Source organism: Carcharodon carcharias, chromosome 14, assembly GCF_017639515.1.
Source record: "Carcharodon carcharias isolate sCarCar2 chromosome 14, sCarCar2.pri, whole genome shotgun sequence".
NCBI lineage: Eukaryota > Metazoa > Chordata > Chondrichthyes > Lamniformes > Lamnidae > Carcharodon > Carcharodon carcharias.
In genome coordinates this window covers 105,066,071-105,087,657 of record NC_054480.1, presented here as the reverse complement: position 1 = coordinate 105,087,657, position 21,587 = coordinate 105,066,071, and the positions used below count along the sequence as shown (strand labels likewise).

At 41.8% G+C, this 21,587-nt stretch overlaps 1 protein-coding gene across 1 annotated transcript in view; it reads right to left on the bottom strand.

Annotated features, from left to right (window-relative positions):
* LOC121286854 (ELAV-like protein 1) overlaps positions 1–15,288 on the bottom strand; it is a 33,608-nt gene extending 18,320 nt beyond the window's left edge. Inside the window, exons 1-2 of the mRNA XM_041203995.1 lie at positions 15,126–15,288; positions 3,749–3,975 (exon numbers count right to left, since the gene is read on the bottom strand). Coding sequence (XP_041059929.1) covers positions 3,749–3,959 — 211 coding nt within the window. The 5' untranslated portion in view covers positions 3,960–3,975; positions 15,126–15,288. The remainder of the gene's footprint in view (positions 1–3,748; positions 3,976–15,125) is intronic.
* Between the last annotated feature and the right edge of the window lie 6,299 nt (positions 15,289–21,587).

Here is a 21,587-nt window from a genome sequence, read left to right as displayed (position 1 = left end):
TCAATTCCCTCCTCCCCATCCAGTGACTGCATTGACTGACTGAACAAACCAGAAGAATATCTTCTCAATAAATGTAAAATGTTTAAAGATGTGCAGGCACAGGGTAGCTTGGTAAGATAAAATGTTGGAGAATAACATATGTCACAGGTGATTGGAGATCAATTCACCTTTGAAGGTAAATGCCTGCATACTTTGGTATCCACTTTGCTGCCTTACGAATCATGCTGGGAAGAAGTTGTTGCATCCGCTAAAAAGGAAGACGAGGTCAATGCCATGCACCTCTAAGGAAGATGAGATCAATGCCATAACTGGCAAAGGCTTTTGGTTCCTTCTTATCAGCAAAGGTGAGGGATCCAAATGGATCTAGGAGTGAGAGAGAAAAATCTCCTTCACTGAAGCCACCCTTCTAAAAAAAAAGTGAATTACAGAGAACAGCTAGAAAATTGCTAATCATATCCGAAAATTCTGACCCCTTTCTTCTCTCCATAGGCTACTCTTCCTAATGAACAGTTTCACAAGCAGTGCTAACTTCTCCGGCGCCTAAGTACAATGAGTTCATTTTTCAAAACTAGCCAGTCATCAGAGGTCTTTGGGAATGAATGGAGGGCAGGGGAGAATAGAGAAAGGGAGAGAGGTGGGAGGAGAAAGGAGCAAAAATGAGAGTGATCTCACTTGCGGTTTTAGCTTTAGCATGCAGGGTTGGAATGAAAAATAAATTGCCACAATGTAAAATATCTTTCCCTTCCTTGATGTCATAAGATCAGGTCCGTACAAAACAAGAGATAAAAACAAAAAAACTGCGGATGCTGGAAATCCAAAACAAAAACAGAATTACCTGGAAAAACTCAGCAGGTCTGGCAGCATCGGCAGTTCTGTTGAAGGGTCAAGAGGACTCGAAACGTCAACTCTTTTCTTCTCCGCCGATGCTGCCAGACCTGCTGAGTTTTTCCAGGTAATTCTGTTTTTGTTCCATACAAAACAACATGTATGTAAACTGAAGAACCAAAACTGCCCTCAATGAATCGTAATTGTACTGCATGAAGATGGATATAAATAGTGTAGCTGTAACAGAAACTCAACGAAATTCAACATCCAACATAAAAATAATTAACTTCCCTTAATGATTAACAAACTAAACCAGAAAGATAATTTAAACTTTATAGCAGGAATGATTTTTTTTTACATTTCATGCTTATACTCCCTTTTAAATCCAGCCCCACAAACAGCAGTGGTGCAGATCCAGCGCCAAAGATTTGCACTTTCAAAATTATGTCTGTTATCTAGAGGACAGAATGGTAACGTACACTTTCACCTATGTAAGATGCTATCAGAACAAAGGATAGCTTAATGTGCTTTCCTTGCTGTCGGTGTAAGCATCTAGTGTTAACTACTACCCCATACTCCATTCTTTTGAAAGTTGGTTATTCTTTCTTCCAAAGTTGTTAGATGGAATAGTCTTGCCATTCTTCGAGTCCTTTAATGGTAAATGCTAGAATATCTGCCTAATTTTAGCAAAATAACAAGGGAGGCAGCATCCATTCCAGATGTTTCTGATACAAAATGTTTATTAAAGAGTAACGCTGTGGAGACAGGAAACGTGCTTACAATGCTGGAATGTCCTGTTCAAATCTAAACCGGGTCAATGCCATGAACTTGCATTAATCTATACTTACACTGATGATATAGTGGTGTTCCTTCAATCAACAACACACAAATACTGAATAAGACAAACTCCAAACCTCAACAGCACCTGGGGCCTTACTCTGAGTAGAGCAGAAAATAAGGAAATTGAAAACAACAGGGCTAAACATTTGCATTTGTTCTCCTATTTTCTTCTATTGACTTTTAAAAATTAATTCATGGGATGTAGGTGTTGCTGGCTAGGCCCGCATTTATTGCCTATCCCTAACTGCCCATGAGAAGGTGGTGGTTAGCTGCCTTCTTGAACTGCTGCAGTCCATGTGATGTAGGAACATCCACAGTACTATTAGAGAGAAGAGTTCCAAGATTTTGACTCAGCAACAATGAAGGAGACGGTGTCATAGTGGTAATATCATTAGACTAGTAATCCAGGGGTCCAGGCTAATGCTCTGGGGGATGGGCTCAAATCCCATGACGGCTGGTGGATTTGAATTCAATTAATAAATCTGGAGTTATAAAACTAGTCATCAGTGATGGTGACCATGACAACTCTCATTGTTGTAAAAGACCATCTGGTCCAACAAATGTCCTGCCATCCTTACCTGCTTTAGCTTACATGTGACTCCAAGCCCACACCAATGTGGTTGACTCTTAACTGCCACCTGAAATGGCCTAGCAAGCTATTAGGTTCAATAGCAATTAGGGATGGGCAAAAAATACTGGCCTTGCCAATGACACCCACATCCCACGAAAGAATAAAGAGGGGAAAAAAATTTGGACCCTAGATACACAGGTTCATTAAACTGAAGAAGTTGCAAGCTTCTAGTCCAACTTCCACCAATAGGGTTAGTTTTCAATATGCTGATTAGTAGCTACCAATATAGGTCCAGAACTGTTAACTAAATGGAACCACAATGCTTTATATATGAAAGACTACATTAACCAATCACCAAGCCTGGAAAATCGACAAGTCTTAACCAGAGTATATGAAAGCAACAAGAGTTAATTAGTCCACAAACTGAAAGTTCTAAATTGTACTCCAATTATTGAAAGAATGAATTGAACATTGTCAGAAACAAAGTCGAACATTTGAAAGCCAAACTGTGTGAGAGATCCCTAACTCAGTGATAACGAGGCTAATTAAATCATCCATACCATAATCTTCACTAAGATCTGCTTATACCAATGAACAAAATCCTTGTTGCTCTGTACAGCTCAGTTCCAAACTGAGATAGTAAAAGTAAATTTTCCGAAATTTTTAAGATTCCATAATCACTCTTTCAGTTTCACCTGTACATCTAAAAATACATTGCAGGATAGATACCATGTAAAATGGCATCAAAATTATTCAACTACTGATTTGCAAAAATTCATACGGTGCGCAGGTCTATCTCATTTTAAAATGAAGAACTAAGCAAAAACACGGTTTTCTGCAATAGTCACTTTGGCAAGCATGACCTTCACACCCTATCACCTGAAGGTACTTATTTCTCAGTCTTACTTTTCTAGCCTGTACTTAATACTCTGTCATACCAGAACAACTGAGCTCCAAGATATTGGTACCCAATGTTCAATGTAGAATGAAAGTGGGCTTCACTGTGGCAGATCCATTTTGTTTGGGCAACTGTGTAAATGAGGCAAACAAAAATAACACAGGTTCATCATTTTCTCATTATGATAAAAGTTTCGTTGTTTTAAAGATCTCCACCTTCATTTCCCAAATAGCAACACTCTTCTGGATATAAGGAATAGCTGTTCATACAACAAACAGAACTATACAACATTAAACTGAATTGCAATGTGCAACTCACTACCATCTCAAAATACAACAATATGCTCAAAGTAATTGAGCCAGTGACAGTTCCCTCCCAAAAGGTCTTTGGATAGGTCAATGACAGAAGATCAATTTATGTTCCTTCCAACTTAAAATGAGAAATGATTCATATTTGGCTTTGCTTGATTCAACATTTCTGAAACTGGCTCCATGTTCATTGTAATTCAGAAGAAAAGTATTAGTTGAACTGGCTCCCAAAGATTTGCATACAAATCTTATTATCTAAAAACAAAAAAGCAGCAATGGCTGCAGCTTTACCTTAAAGGTCCTTACCTGCGACTTTGTCGCGAATGAGCTTGGCAGACTCCACCTCACCTATACTGCCAAAAAGGCTTCGCAGCTCATCTTGCGTCATGTTTTGAGGCAAGTAGTTGACAATTAAGTTGGTTCTTATATTGTCATCCCCATGATCCTTGCATTCCTCAGCCATGAGATCAAGCTCTGCTTGGTAACCGTTACTGTAACAAGATTGGTCGTTTGACATTTCAAAAAGAGCTCACCTGTGAAAAGAATAAGCATACAAATACATCACTGTCTGAGAAAGATGCAATTATAAGCCAAAATCCTAGAACCAACAATACCAGTGAACAGGGGGAGCTGCAAACAGTGCAAAGGTGTGCATCAAGTCCTAGATCAAGTATGTGTTGAATTTTATTTTGACGTCAGAACTTTCTTTTTCTGTCAGTTGGAATAGTAAGAAGAATGCAATCTGCATACTATGTACATTTGAACTGTGAAAAAATAATCAGCACCACAGCTATAGATTTTGACCTTCCAAACCTATCTGAGTGGCTAGAGAACTCATTGTGACTAGAGAACTGTACAGTGAAGAACTGTTTATCATTGCTGGTATTGGAGACTATCAAATAAGCATATCATTAATGTGACATCATTTAGCTAACCACCACATTCACAAAAAACAAATTACATTTTATTTTACTTTTGTCCATTTAATACAGAAAGCAAGGGAAATTGGTCAATAGCGCCAGATCAAGTCATACATCATATTTGTAATTCTACTGTTGAAAGCATTACAGAAATCTATCCTTAGTAAGAGGTATTTCACAGTAAAGTAATTCAGTTCCTTTAAGTTTTAAACTACTAAACCCTTCTGAAAACAATGTAGTAATGCAAGGTAGGATAAGTAACATTGTTAAAAATGTCTACCCCCAAGCATATTGCTTGGAGATTTTAAAAAGTTCAGAAAGGTGCAACAAGGAAAAGAATTCTTTATTTTCATCAGAAGCACTCAATATAAATAGCACAAGAACACAAGAAGTAGGAGTAGGCCACATGGGCCATCGAGTCTGCTCAGCCATTCCAAACGATCATGGCTGATCTTGGGCTTCTATCCACTGCCCTGCCCATTACCCATATCCCTCGATTCCGACAACAAAATCTGTCTATCCCAGCCTTAAATGCATTCAACGAAGGAGCACCACAATCCTCTGGGGTAAAGAATTCCAAAGACACTCAACCCCTCGAGTAAAGTAATTTCCCCTCATCTTGGTCCTAAATGGTTGGCACCTTATACTGAGACCGTGCCCCTGCGTTTTAGATACCCTGACCATGGAAATAATCACACAGCGTCTACCTTATCAAGCCCCTTCAGAATCTTGTACGTTTCAATGAGATCGCCTGTCATTCTTCTAAACTCCAGAGAAAATTGGCCCAATTTGCTCAGCCTCTTATCACAGGACAACCCCTCATTCCAGGGACCAATTTAATGTACGTTTACTATACTGTCTCCAATGCAAGTATATCTTTTCTTAAATGTGGAGACCAAAGCTGCACACAGTACTCCAGATGTGGCCTCACCAAAACCCTGTACAATTTTAGCAAGACTTCTTTATTCCTGTACTCCAATCCCCTTTTAATGGCCAACATGCTATTTGCCTTCCTAATTGCTTGCTGTTTCTGCATGCTAACTTTCTGCGTTTCCTATACGAGCACATCCAAGTCTCTTTGAACATCAATATCCACATTTTAAAAAATATTCTGCTTTTCTATTCTTATGACCAAAGTAAATAACTTCACACTTCCCTTCATTATTATTCCATCTGTCATCTTGTTGCCCACTCACCTAACCTGTCTATCTCTTTGTAGCATTTGTGTCCTCCCCACAGCTTCCCTTTCCATCCTTTGTACCATCAGCAAACTTAGACAAAGAGGCAGTGTGTTAGATATCTAGCTCATGGGTGGTAAATAGCTGAGGCCCTAGCACTGATCTTTACAGCACTCCACTATTCACTGCCTGCCAAGTTGAAAATGCCCTGTTTATGCGCACTCTCTGCTTCCTGTCTGTTAACTAATCCTCTATCTATGCTAATATATTACCCCCAACTTCATGTGCCCTTATCTTGCCACCTACTGTAGTGCTGTATTCAAAAAGCCAGAGTGCTATGGGATATAATTTATATTATATAAGAACGGAAACATGAATTTCCAGGTCAGCCTACTCACAGTACGTAAATTCCAGAGTTCCTGTGTATTCTCTACATCTAAACATACTGCATAACTTGCAAAACATAGATGCAAGGGTGAAAGATTTGGATGACAACCAATTTAAAAAGGGAGTGAAAAATACTGTTATAACAAGGAGGAATAAACCAGACCTGATATATAATCTTGGTTTATTCTGTTCTGCTGCCTTCCACCGCTGCAATGTCTCTTCAACCCATGAGAACTTTCTCACTTTTCTACGATTAATCTGCTCAAAGCTTGTAAAAGGCAGGCTACGGCAGGTAACATATCAGTTTTATAGCCTGTCCATCCTCAAACTTTGATTTTTTTTGCCAGCCCAAATGTCACCCAGTTAAAGATGCAGACATGGATCAAAAGTCAGGATCTGCCTAGTGATCCAAGTCTACTAGAGCAACTACACCATCTAACCGCCTCCCCCCGACCAATTTACTTGCACATTCAACTCCCTTTCCTTCTCACCATTTGGTCTTTAATAATTTATTTTGAACACTTATTTTGTTCTGTGCCAATCTGATACAGCTGCACAAAAATTGCTCTAGCACAAAACCGAACAATGAAGTGCAGGGCATTACTTTAAAATTTCAAAAAATGAGCAAGGTCTTTTTTTTAGAGACATGACAATAGAAGTATCCTTTTCAGGAAAATTCAGGACCAACGTTAAAATAATCACACTGCAACTAAATACATCTGAGTAGCCTCTGAAGAGGAACATTAGTAACCCAGACTTATTAAAATCTGAGTGTCATTAAGATCCCAGAAATAACATGAGTAAAAAATATCCTCTAATGCCCCCCTGGCCACTTGTCAGCCACCACCCTCCAAAAAAATCCAACTTGTTCAAATCACATCTGCTTGCCCCCTGTCCCCACTCACTTGCCATTGATGCCTTCCCAAATCTACACTGGCAACCTGCTCCCCAGCAGATTGTATTTAAAATTCTTGTCCTTAATTCTATATCCATCTCTGTAACTGCTACCACCCTTATTCCCTGTTCCACACACTCCAATATCCTGTAGTTAGTTTATTGTGTATTCCTGACCTACTCCTCCCAACTTTCACACCATGGTTGAATGTATAACAAAACAAAAATAAAAATACCTGGAAAAACTCAGCAGGTCTGGCAGCATCTGCGGAGAGGAACACAGTTAACGTTTCGAGTCCATATGACTCTTCAACAGAACTAAGTAAAAATTGAAAAGAGGTGAAATATAAGATGGTTTAAAGGTGGGAGGGGGGAGAATGGTAGAGCTGGATAGAGGGCCAGTGATAGGTGGAGATAGCCAAAAGATGTCATAGACAAAAGGACAAAGGGGTGTTGAAGGTGGTGATGTTATCTAAGGAATGTGCTAATTAAGGGTAGAAAGCCAGACAAGCAAGGTACAGATATAGCCAAGTGGTTATGGTACTGGGCTTGTAACCCCAAGATCAAGAGTTCAAATCTCACAATGGCAAAACTATGAAACAATGTAACCTCATCTGTATAAACAGATGGAAAACGTGTTTGTACTCGAAAGAGGTACAGATAGCCCAAGTGGGGGTTGGGTGAGGTGAAGGGAAGGGATCAAAATAGGCTAAAATGTAGAGATAAAATAATGGATGGAAATACATTTAAAAATAATGGAAATAGGTGGGAAAAGAAAAATCTATATAAATTATTAGAAAAAAAAGGGGGATCAGAAAGGGGGTGGGGATGTAGGAGAGAGTTCATGATCTAAAATTGTTGAACTCAATATTCAGTCCAGAAGGCTGTAAAGTGCCTAGTTGGAAGATGAGATGCTGTTCTTCCAGTCTGCATTGAGCTGCGCTGGAACAATGCAGCAGGCCAAAGACAGACATGTGGGCATGAGAGCAGGGTGGAGTGTTGAAATGGCAAGTAACAGGGAGGTCTGGGTCATGCTTGCGGACAGACCGAAGGTGTCCCCACCTATTTCCATTATTTTTAAATGTATTTCCATCCATTGTTTATCTCTACGTTTTAGCCTATTTCAATCCCTTCCCTTCACCCCACTCCACCCCTACTAGGGCTATCTGTATCTTGCTTGTCCTGCTTTCTACCCTTAATTAGCACATTTCTTAGATAATATCAACACCTTCAACACCTCTTTGTCCTTTTGTCTACGGCATCTTTTGGCTATCTCCACCTATCACTGGCCCTCTATCCAGCTCTACCTGTCCCACCACCACCACCCCACCCCCAAACAAGCTTACATTTAACCTCTTTTCTATTTTTACTTAGTTCTGTTGAAGAGTCATACAGACTTGAAACGTTAACTGTGTTCCTCTCCGCAGATGCTGCCAGACCTGCTGAGTTTTTCCAGGTATTTTTATTTTTGTTTTGGATTTCCAGCATCCGCAGTTTTTTGCTTTTATTATGGTTGAATGTATGTTCCCTTTATCTATTTGTATCTTATCTTGGATGTTTTCTATAAAGGAACTATATAAATGTAAATTAACTGCAGTCTCCGAACCCATTTAAAAACAAACAAACAGCAACTTGATCATTGGTAGTACCAACATTAGCTTCAGCAAAAAACTCAATGTAATTTAAAAGTCACTGAATGTATGCCCAAAAGCAGAAAAATGTTCTACGTTATCACTTCTACATGGATTTACTCAAATCACATTTTTGCAGAAATGCTTCATCTACTGTTTGGTACAATGTTATTTTAAATACAATGGTCCATTTGAACATGCATCATTTTTGCTAGTTGGAATTCTTAACTCTCTGTAATGAATAGAGGCACATGACAGGAATCGTATTAAAAGTATAAAAGAAAGGTTAATCCCAAGCACTGAGACAAATTAAACTGTGACTGAAGGATTGTGAGACTAGGGACAAACTGAAAAGCAAGTTTAGGACTGTCACCCCTGTGGTCAAAAACTCTGCTGTTATTCAAGCAGCATTTAGATGGTCAAGGTTTCAATGGAAGGATGAATTTTGATGGCCTTTCCTCATGGGTTTTGTGATTGTGTAAAACTGGCCAGGCACTTAGTTGCCATTGAATCTAAGTGTCAGGCAATAGAAAAGAGTTAAAAATCTGAATCATTAATTTGTCTTCCGACTACTGATGCTGACTGATTTGAATAGTCCTAGTATATTTTGTTTTTACTTCAGTATTCAAAGTTTTAAAAAAAAATGTAATAGTGCAACAAGATGATGAACAGAACCACTAAAGAGAGAACCTAGACAAACTGAAGACTAATGTTTCTACCCATTTGAAGTCTAATAATTTCCCTAACATCCTTTAGGAAAGGAAATCTGCCATCTTCACCTGGTCTGGCTTACATGTGACTCCAGACCCACAACAATATGGTTGACTCTTAAATGCCCTGTGAGATAGCCGAACAAGCCACTCACTTGTATCAAACTGTTAAAAAAGTCAATAGAGAATGAAACCAGATTGACCACCCAGCATCGACCTAAGCATTGGAAACAACAATGGCAAACTCAGCCCTGTCGACTCTGCAAAGTTCTCCTTACTAACTACAGGGGGCTAATGCCAAAATTGGGAGAGCTGTCTCATGGACTAGTCAAGCAACAGCCTGACACAGTCATAGTCACAGAATCATAGCTTACAGACAATGTCCCAGACACCACCATCACCATTCCGCCAGCAGGACCAGCCCAGCAGAAGTGGCAGCACAGTGGTATAGTCAGGAGGGAGTTGCCCTGGGAATCGTCAACACTGACTCTGGACCCCATGAAGTCTCATGGCATCAAGTCAACATGGGCAAAGAAACCTCCTGCTGACTACAAGGGCTGCTCCCCCTCAGCTGATGAATCAGTACTCCTCCATGTTGAATGCCACGTGGAGGAAGCACTGAGGGTTGCAAGGGCGCAGAATGCACTCTGGGTGGCGGGGGGGCCTGAATGTCCATCACCAAGAGTGGCCCGGTAGCATCACAACAGACCAAGGTGGCCGAGTCCTAAAGGACATAGTTAGACAAGGTCTGCGGCAGATGATGAGAGAACCAACAGGAAGGAAAAACATACTTGACCTCATCCTCAGCAACCTGCCTGCTGCAGATGTATCTGTCCATGACAGTATCCGTAGGAATGACTATCACACAGTCCTTGTGGAGACAAAGTCCTGTCTTCACTTCGAAGCATAACCTCCACCATGTTGTGTGGCACTACCACTATACTAAACTGGATTGATTTCGAACAGATCTAGCAACTCAAGACTGGGCAACCATGAGGCGCTGTGGGCCATCAGCAACAGCAGAATTGTACACAATCACACTCTGCCATACTCCCAACTCTACCATTACCACCAAGCCAGGGAATCAACCCTGGTTCAATGAAGAGTGCAGGAGGGCATTTCATGAGCAGCACCAGGCATACCTAAAAATGAAGGGTCAACCTGGTGAAGATGCAACACAGGACTGCTTGCCTGCCGAAAAGCATAAGCAGCAAGTGATAGACAGAGCTAAGTGATCCCACAACCAACAAACCAGATCTAAGCTCTGCAGTCCTGAATAGTGGTGGACAATTAAACAACTCACTGGAGGAGGAGGCTCACAAATGGTGGGGGAGCCCAGCATATCAGTGCAAAGCCTGTCCACCATCTACTAGGGACAAGTCAGGATTGCGTTGGAATACTCTCCACTTGCCTGGATGAATGCAGCTCCAATAACACTCAAGAAGCTCGACACCAACCAGGACAAAGCAGCCCGCTTGATTGTCACCCCTTCCACAAACATTCACTCCCTCCACTACTGATGAACAGTGGTAGCAGTGTGTACCAGCTAACAAGATGCACTGCAGGAACTCACCAAGGCTCCTTAGGCAGCATCTTCCAACCCACAAGCACTACCATCTTGAAGGACAGCAGATACATGGTACCATCACCAAGTGAAAGTACCCCCCCCAAGCCACTCACCATCCTGAATCAGAAATAAATTGCCGTTCCTTCAGTGTCACTGAAACTCCATCCCTAACAGCACTCTGGGTGTATCTACACCATGAGGACTGCAGCGGTTCAAGAAGGCTGCTCACCACTACCTTTTCAAGGGAAATTAAGGATAAGCAATAAATGCTGGCCTAGCCAGCGATGCCCACATCCCGTGAATGAATTTTAAAAAAGATAAGGCTGAAGCATTTGCAACAATCTTCAGCCAGAAGTGCCTAGTGAATGATCCTCCCCCAGAGGTCCCCAGTATCAGAGATGCCGGCCTTCAGCCAACTCGATTCACTCCACGTAACATCAAGAAACAGCTGAGGGCTGGATACGGCCCTGACAATATTCCGGCAATAGTACTGAAAACTTGTGCTCCAGAACTTGTTACGCTCCTAGCCAAGCTGTTCCAGTACGGCTACAACACTGGCATCTACCCGGCAATGTGGAAAATTGCCCAGGTACGCCCTGTATGCAAAAAGCAGGAGAAATCTAACCAGGCCAATTATCTCCCCATAAGTCTACTTGCGATCATCAGTAAAGTAATGGAAGGGGTTATCAACAGTGCTTTCAAGCAGCACTTGCTAACAACAAACTGCTCACTGAGAATCAGTTTGGGTTTCATCAGGGCCACTTTGCTCCTGACCTCATAACAGCCTTGGTTCAAACATGGACAAAAGAGCTGAACTCCCGAGATGACGTGAGAGTGACTGCCCTTGACACCAAGGTAGCATTTGACCGCATGTGGCAACAGGGAGCCCTAGCAAAACTGGAGTCAGGGGGAAAACTCTCCCCTAGTTGGAGTCATCCCTAGCGCAAAGGGTTGTTGTTGGAGGTCAATCATTTCAGTTCCAGGACATCACTGCAGGAGTTCCTCAAGGTAGTGTCCTCGGCCCAACCATCTTCAGCTGCTTCTTCAATGACCTTCCTTCCATCATAAGGTCAGAAATGGGAATGTTCGCTGATGAATGCACAATGTTCAGAACCATTCGTGACTCCTCAGATACTGAAGCAGTCCATGTCCAAAAGCAGCAAGACCTGTTCAATATCCAGGCTTGGGCTGACAAGTGGCAAGTAACATTCGCGCCACACAAGTGTCAGGCAATGATCATCTCCAATAAAAAAATAATCTAAGCATCACCTCTTGACATTCAATGGCATTACCATTGCTGAATGCCCCGCTATCAACATCCTGGGGGTTACCACTGACCAGAAACTGAACTGGGCTAACCATATAAATACTGTGGCTACAAAAGCAGGTCAGAGAGTAGGAATCCTGTAGTGAGTAGCACCCCACCTGACTCCCCAAAGCCAATCTGCCACCTACAAGACACAAGTCATGAGTGTGATGGAATACTTTCCACTGTGTGGATGAGTGCAGCTCCATCCACACTCAAGAAGCTCGACACCATCCAGAACAAAGCAGCCCACTTGATTGGCACCCCATCCACAAATATTCACTCCCTCCACCACCAACACACAGTGGCAGAGTATACCATCTACAAGATGCAGTGCAGGAACTCACCAAGCCTCCTTAGACAGCATTCCTGGTCAGTGGTAACCTCAAATTCATGACCACTATCGTCTAGAAGGACAAGGGCAGCAGACACAAGGGAACACCACCACCTGCAAGTTCCCCTCCAAGTCACTCACCATCCTGACTTGAAATGGTGATATATTTCCTTCACTGTTGCTGGGTCAAAATCCTGGAATTCCCTTCCTAACAGCACTATGGGTGTACCTACACCGCATGGATTGCCACAGCTCAAGGCAGCAGCTCACCACCACTTTCTCAAGGGCAACTAGGGACAGACAATAAATGCTGGCCCTGCCAGCAAAACCCACATCCCATGACCGAATTTTTAAAAAAAAGACACTGATCTGTCACCATCATCAACATTGCAAAAGCAAAACGCAGCCTTTGTCCTCTCAGACTGCTACAACTTTACCTGTTAAACCACAAAGAAATTCCCTCAGCACAAGTGGAAAGGTTCCTGCAGCTCAAGCATTTTAAAAAGAAGCATGGTCAGTGAAGTGCACTGTTGAATGTAACACGAGCTGGTTACTGCATGTTCAACAATCTAGCATTCTCAACATCTAGAACTCTCATTTCAAACAGCTCAAAATGTTCCTGAGGAAGTACTTTCTGGCTTCACAAGGCCAGTAATTGCAGGCAAAGGTGATTTTACTATCTAAAAGTAGCATGGGGACCAAGCTTAATTGAACTCGTTCACTATTCACCATCTCAAACGTTTCAACTGTCTCTATACCTGGATTCAAAAGAGGGAAAAAAATATTTCCTTCTGGTGCAATCTTTCGGAATTTATCTGGAGTTTAACAATTAAATTCATTCATAACCAATGAAATAAGTTATCTGCTTGGGACAATGCACAAATATATACATTTAAGTTATTGAATTGTACACCAGAAATTAAAGATCCATGTTTCAAACCAGACTGCTGCTAACCAGGTTAACATTGTAAGTGGAAAAAGAATGAGGATCCTGAAAAGTTGACCATTTAATTGATGTGCACCAAATCACCAAAATTCACACAGTGGAAATGGCAGAATCTTTTCACTGGTCCAGGTTAATGTGGCATATTATACTCATCGACAAACAACTGGAATTCTGAGGTTTGACCCAGGTACAAGCCTTGGTTATCAGCAGTTTAAAACAAATGCATGGACATCCAAAAGGCTCATCAAGTTAACTGGATTAAAACTGCAGTCAACATATGAAGTAGATAGAGAAGTCAAAATTGCAGCAAATTTACAGACAACTAAGCACCCAAAATATTTAACTATCAAAACACAGTACATCTTAATTATCTTAAAGTACATAATTTAGGCTGACACTTCAGTACCGAAGGGCTGCTGCATAGTTGAAGGCACCATGCACACAAAAAAACAAATATTAAGCAATTCTTTGGGTCACTCAAGTAGCTTGGCCAACATTTTACACTCAACCACCATTATCAATGCCCTTAAGTTTGTCATTCATTCCATTGCTCTTTATGGGATCTTGCTGCATTTAAAATGGTTGCCATGTTGAAAACATTGTACTGTAAAGTAATTGATCTGCATGGGAAGCCCCTGCAGAAGTTGGTAAGAAACATGTTAAGGCACGAATACCAAATTAAGTTTTACCAAAATTCAATGATTACAAACTAAACATCATTCTAGACCATGCAGAGCTGGATAAAGTGTAGCATTAAGCTGTTGAAATTTCATCACTTCGAAATGGCTTTTAAATCACAAAATGCAAATTCATATTTTGTACAAAAGTGCTACCTGGAAAAATAAACAAGTGCGGCTGAACAGTACATTTAGTTAACAGTAAATTTTGTCATTTAGAATTGTGAGCTGGATAGCTGCAGGTAAAGGGGAAAACCTTAAAAACAAGAAACAGGCGATGCTTGCTTTAGTTACCTTCACTTGGTAAACATTATGTGCCTACATATTCATTCAAGTATGCACATCTGCAATCAGTTGCACCTTTACCCGCGATGGAAGTTTGGAAAATGACCAACTGCTGGAAGGCAAGATATTTGGAGGGGGGAAATCAATCGTTGGGGTATATTTAGCTTATTTAATGGCCGTGTGGGAATTAAGACGAAAACAAATTATTTTTAAAAAAGACATTACAAATATTTGTAGTTCTTTAGACTGTTTTCCTAAATCCAGACGAAAGACTTATTTTCGTTTTTAATAGGTGTTTAAAGGGATTTATGCAATGAAATGACTGGAGTGCTGGGTACAAAAGCTGCTGGCCCGGGTGCAAGGTGCATTGTTCTGCCGAATGCAATGGCCCGGTTCCTGCATCCACCTTTGTCGCCACTGCAGCTGGAGCCAGCGGGGCATTAACATCCCGCTCTTCGGAGGTCTCCAGCTTTTTCCCATCTTACAACCGTCACATTTATTTTGAAGGGCCTACCCCACCGGCATATATCCTCGATCTCGATTTAGGATTAGCTGAACAGCCTCCCCCTTTCCCTCCCGCTCAAAAGCCCCTGGGCTTCTATCGGTCCCCTCTTCCCGCTCAAAGCACAACAACCACCCCCCGTCCCGCCCCGCCCTTCACTCTGCCACCACATCTTTGGGCCTTTCCAACCGGCATCCCTCTCTGTCTCGGGGGTGACCAATTACTCCAAGTCCGAGGCCTAGCTTGCAGGAGCGCAGGCCCCAAATGCCGCATGGCCTGGGCCCGTTTCCCGGCTTATGCCGAGTATTTATTTATTTTCTTTCTCTCTCGACAAATTCACACTCACTCTGTCTGAGCCCCGCACTCAGTACGGGGTGAGTACCGGTCGGCACTGGGGTCTCTCCGGGACTCGAGCTGAAGATGGGGAAAGCCCAGGCCGAGCAGAGAGGCGAAAAAAAAATCCGTTAAAATCAAACAAAGTCAACCCCGCGCGCCGCCAGCCAACAAAGGACCGCCCTCTCCTACCCCATTGGATAATCTGACTGTCTATCACACCGGTACCTCGTCTTCCCTGTCGCTCCATCGGGCACTACTAATGTCAATCGCAGGTTCCTCCGTGACCGACCGTTTCCATTGGTCCAAAGAGCAGCCGGGTGCGGCGAACCTGGCTCCGCCGTCCGCTCCTGTACTAGCAGACGGGGAAGGTGGGAGTCCTGAAGAACAGCATCTTTTGTCAATCAAGTTGTTCGGACCTGGTTTTGCGGTTCTTTTGAAGTTGGTAGCATAAGGTTGCGATTCGATGAGCTAAGTGTAAGAGAACCGTATGAAAATATTACCAAACTTACCTCAAGTTTCTTCGTTATGTTGCAGAAAAGCTCGTTATTATATATATCGACGTTGAAAGTAGATGGGTTTTCAATTGTTATCTCTCCCCTGGAATGCCTAGCCCATCCTCTTACATTGTAGTTATTGTTTAAAGATGATAAAAATAAGTCAGTTTGCAGTTACTGTTGTTTCTGAGTGGTAATACTCAGTAGCCGGTGGGACTGTAAGCTATTGATTTCTTTATTGACACAATTTCAAAATTGACAAATCAAAAATTAACCGAATTGCTTTTTTAGTTTGGGCAAATATCAGTGCTGCCCTCCTCTCGGAGGGGAACTGGTGCCGGACCTGCTGAGTATCTCCAGCATTTTCTGTTTTTATTTCAGATTTCCAGCATCTGCAGTGCTTTAATTTTGGGCTAGTTATAAATGTCATTATTGTATATGGCTTCTGAGTGTTCTCTAAGAGTTGGTTTTAGTTTATATAACATTTTTTAATCAGTATATTAAAATCTTGCATCGTACATATAGGAATTTATAATTAAATTATGTATAGCGGGAATTGTCTATTTAAACTTGTCATGCCGTAAGCAGCACCATCACTGGCAGGAGGGTGTACTTACAGCGAGATATTGCCATCATTAAGGCAGACACAATTTATAATGGAAAAAGGTGGAAAAACAATTTATAACTCTTTTTGGAGTTAAAATCATTAAACTAAATTAACAAAATAAGGGATAAATCAAGCACAGCCCCTAAGTCAGGTCAGCTGTAAAAACCAAGGACAAAGTTGAAAGGAAACTTACAAACATTAAACCAAAATGTGATTAAACGGGTCAATAAAACACCCTAGTCCCCGTGGTGCCCACCGAGCACAGAAGGCCTTGAGAGTGCCGGCAGACACCACGTGCTCCCTCTCCAGGGACACCTGGCCGTGAACGTAGCCGCGGAAGAAGGACAAACAATCGGGCGGGACTCCCCTCTCGATTGCCTGCTGCCTGGACCTGTTAATGGCCAACTTGACCAGGCCCAGGAGCAGATTCACGAGGAGGTCCTCCTCCTTCCCGACCCCCTTCCGCACCGGGTGTCCGTGGATCAGGAGCGTGGGACTGAATTGCAAACAAAACAGTAACAAAAGGTTTTTTAAATAACTAAAAAGGGAGTGCAGCCTACCACACCCTATATAAGCATGGTCCACGGACTCCACAAGACCACAAAAAGGGCAGGTGTCCTGGGAGTCCGTGAACCTATTCATTCTCCGATTATAGGGCTCTGCTGCGTGCAACACCCTCCAACCCAGGTCCCCAATAGAAAGTGGGAGGACACCTCCGTAGAGGGCCTCCCATCGGTGGCCTTCGCCGCCGGACGGCAACAAGGCACGCCAAGGCGTGTCTGGGTGGTGGACAAGGACGAGAAAATGGAAGGTGTGCAGCAGCAGTCCATACAGAAAGCTCCTCCATGCTGTGCCAAATGGCACGGAGGGCATGTCCCCGAGGCAAGTTCAACGTTCTGTTGAAGAGTCATATGGACTCGAAACGTTAATTGTGTTCCTCTCCGCAGATGCTGCCGGACCTGCTGAGCTTTTCCAGGTATTTTTATTTTTGTTTTGGATTTCCAGCATCCGCAGTTTTTTGCTTTTATCTAAGTACTTTTGATGTGTAGTTACTTTTGTAATGTATGTCAAATGCTCAGCGAGTAAACTGAAGATGAGCAGCCAATTGAAGGTCTCCTTTGCAAAAATAAGTCTTATCCTCTTGTACTTCTTGCTCTAGACATTTTTATCCTTCATATTTTAAAACACTAATTCGTGAATGTCAGCTTCCAACCTGCGAGAGCGTCTTCATTAGCTAGCTTTCATGAATGTTCTCATGAAAATCCTTTTCATTAGTTATTTTGGTTAATGGAATTATCTACTATCTCTGTAGGTTCTCTGTCCTCTCTTTTGACAAGTGGTAGAGCATCACATCAGATCTCATTTAAGAGGATTTAATTGACAAATAAATAACTATTATAATAAAACATTCTTCTATCTAAAATTTATACACAACTTTTTTTCTTGTATTTCTAACTACTGCAAGAACTGTGCTGGTCTGAATTATATCTCTTGGAAGTTCCAGACTCATCAAGATTTGAACAGCTCCAATGCCTTAAATACTGCTGAAAAGGCCAAGGATATCCAATTGTGAGTTCATGCATGGAGTTAATCAGCATTGCAAAAGCTTTTTCTTCCCTGACAAATCAAACCATCTTCTTTATTATGTTGATAATAGCATAGTCAAATTGCTATCATTAGGAATTAATGTGCAGTAATCATTGGCAAACTGAAGGACTGTCTTTACCTGACATGACCTATATACAAAAACTGCAGCATATAGATATTACAAATTACATTTTTCAGCCTTCACCATCTATTGAATTTGCTTAGTTCCTTCACAAGACCACAAGAAATTACAAATGAGAAAAACCATTCAGCCCTTTTCAGTTACCCAGAGAGCTGCTTCCATTTTCAGTCCTATTTCATCATTCAATTTCTTTCTTAAAGGGACCAGGATGTTCACTTCAACTGCTCTCAGAAATCTATTACAAAATATCAATTTGTGTGAAGCAAATTCCTGACATCAGGCCTAAATTTATCTTTCTTTAGTTTGAATCTATGTTCCCCTTGTTCTCTTGCAATTTTACTTAAAGCAGCATTTTAGTTTTATCTTTCCTATTTTTTCAATTTTCTTGTGTATGGCTATAAGATGACCTCTTGGATGCCTCCTTCCAAGGCTGAAAAACCCAATCTCTTCAGTCTTCACTTCATCTGAATGTTATGTGTGTCTCAGCGCCCAGAACTGGAAGCAGCACTTGAGGTGCCAAGTGACCAGAATCTCTGTCTTCTGACTTGTACTATATTGTTTTGACTACATCGTACAACATTACATTGGTTTAAGCTTGAGGTCTGAAGAAGAGTCATATTGGACTTGAAATGCTAACTCTGTTTCTCTCCCCACAAATGCTGCCAGACCTGCTGAGTTTTTCTCTAGCACTTTGTTTATATTACATTGGCTTTGTTAATTGCTGCTCTTCATCAGTCAGACATATTTAGCAAATGGTCTACTAAAAACTGACCTTGCTTGTGATCCTGCATAACTGTAGACTCAAAGACGCGTGGGCCACTGATTTTGTTGCCTATTGAAAGAAGCTGTGTTCATTTGTGTAAATGTGAGGAGCTTGTCCTATGCATTTGCTGTTGCGATGCTGACAACAGACTGCCTACTCACCGGCAAATGTAAAAATGTGAGACAGCATACAAGAGATGCCAGTGTTAAAGATTCTGAGGGGGCTTGGCAGGGTAGATGCTAAGAGGATGTTTCTCCTCGTGGGGAAATCTAGAACTGGGGGCACAGTTTCAAAATGAGGGGTCTCCCATTTAAAATGGAGATGAGGAACATCTTCTCTCAGAGGGTCATTAGTGTTTGGAATTCTCTCCCCCAGCGAGCTGTGGAGGCTGGGTCATTGGAGTTAGATTTTTGATTGACAAGGTAGTCAAAGGTTCTGGAGGTCAGGCATGAAAGTGGAGTTAAGGCCACATCAGGTCAGCCATGATTTTATTGACTGGTGCAGCTCGAGGGGCTGAATGGCCTACTCCTCCTATTTCTTATGTTCTTATGGCACTCTGTTGCCAAGACAATAAACAACAGAAATAACTTGCATTAATGTTGAAATCTTTAGCATAGAATATAATGTCCAAGGCATTTTACAAAGAAATGGATGCTAAGCCCTAATGGTGGAGTTAAATGGAAATGTGCTTTGGGATATCCTGCAGTCGTGAAAGGTGCATCCTTTTTTCTCGTTTTAACTTTTGAGGGTTTGCTACCTTGTATTGCACTTTGCCATCAGAGGAAATGGTTTTCCTCTATCTACCCTATTAAATCTATTAATAATCTTAAACACCTCAATTAGATTACTCCTTAATCTTCTATATTCAAGAATATATTCTATATTCTATATTCATGCCTAATCTAAGCCATCAATCCTCATAATTGAACTCTTTTAGCCCTGATGTCATTCTGGTGAATCTGCGCTGCTTCCCCTCTAAGGCCAATACACTATGTAGAGGTGTAGTGCCCCAAACTATCATAGAATAAAATGGTTACAGCACTGAAGAAGGCCATTTGGTCCATTGTATCTGTGCTGGCTCTTTGAGACAGCAATTCAGCTAGTACCACTCCTCCATCTTCTCCCTGTAACCCTGCACAATCATCTTTTCAGATAACAATCCAACTCCCTTTTGAAAGCCTCAATTGAATCTGTCTCCACCCTACTCTCATGCAGTGCATTCCAGTTCTTAAGCATTTGCTCTGTGAAAAGGTTTTCCCTCATACCACCATTGCTTCTTTTACCAATTATTTTAAATCTATGCCCTCTGGTTCTTGATGCTTCCACCAATGGGAACAGTTTCTCCCTATTTACTCTATCCAGATCCTTCATGGGTAGATACTGACTGGGAGGATGTTTCCACTTGTGAAAGAGACTAAAACTAGGGGACACAGTTTAAGAATGAGAGGTCTACCATTTCAGTCAGAGTTGAGGAGAAATATTTTCTCTCTAAGTGTCATTAGTTTGTGGCATTCTCTTCCCCAGAAAGCAGTGGAGGCTGGGTGATTGAATTTCTTTGAGGCTGAGTTGGACAGATTTTTGATAGACAAGGGAGTCAAAGGTTATGGGGGGCAGACACTCCTCCTGTATGTATGCTCTAGCAGCAGCCCCATCCCCTATTCTCTCAGCTCTGGCAGCAGCCCCCTTCCCTGTTCTCTCAGCTCTGGCAGCAGCCCCGTCCCCTGTTCTCTCAGCTCTGGCAGCAGCCCCCTTCTCTGTTCCCTCAGCTCTGGCAGCGATTTCCCACTCTCACAACATTGCCTTCGCCCCCACCCCCAGTCCCCACTCCCCACCCCTCACTGGTATGGGCCCCATGGCAGGTTGTCCCTTAATTTTCTCCATGAGAGTTGGTCACCCTGCTTTGCTCCTGCACTGCTTTTAAAATTTTATATTGTCACAGAATCACAAAAACTTTACAGTGCAGAAGGAGGCCATTGAGTCTGCACTTGTCTCCACCTTCTTCTTACCAAAATGAATCTCTTCACACTTCTCTGCATTGAATTTCATCTACCACTTGCCCATCCATTCCACCTACTTGTCTTTGTCCTTTTGATGTCTTTCTTACAGTTCACAATACTTCCAACTTTTGTATCGTCTGCAAATTTTGAAACTGTGCCCTATACACCAAAGTCTGCATCATGAATATATAATATATGAAAAAGCAGGGGTCTTAAACATCAATCGCTGGGGAACCTCACTATATGCCTTCCTCCAGCCCATAAAAACAATCGCTCATCAATACTGTTTCCTGTTACTCAACAAATTTCATATCCGTGCTGCTATTATTGCTCTTATTTCATGAGCTCTGACTTGGCTGACAAGCCTGTTATGTGGTACTTCATCAAATTTTGAAAGTCCATGTACACAACATCACAGGTTCATGAACCCTTTTATCAAAAAACTCAATCAAGTTATTTCAACATGATTTGCCTTAATAAATCCATGCTGGCTTTCTTTAATTAACCTACATTTATCCAAGTGACAATTAACTTTTTCCCGAATTATTGCTTCTGGAAGCTTCCCCACCACCGAGGTTCAACTGACTGGCCTGTAGTTACTGGACTTATCTTTATATCTTGTTTTGAACAAGGGTGTAACATTTGCAATCCTCCAGTCCTCTGGAACCACCCCAGTGATCTGGGCACAGGAGTTCTACTACAGTTGACTTTATTTGATCCACTGTTCTGCAGTTGAATTGGATGCATGAGGATTTATTTTCTTGATTGGTGGTGAGGTGCACATGGAATCTACTTTTTTGGTTGGGCTGCTTTGAGATGTTGATCTTCTTTCTCTTGGACTTTTGTTTCTTGCGGTGTCTTGGTGCTAGGTGGATGTTCATC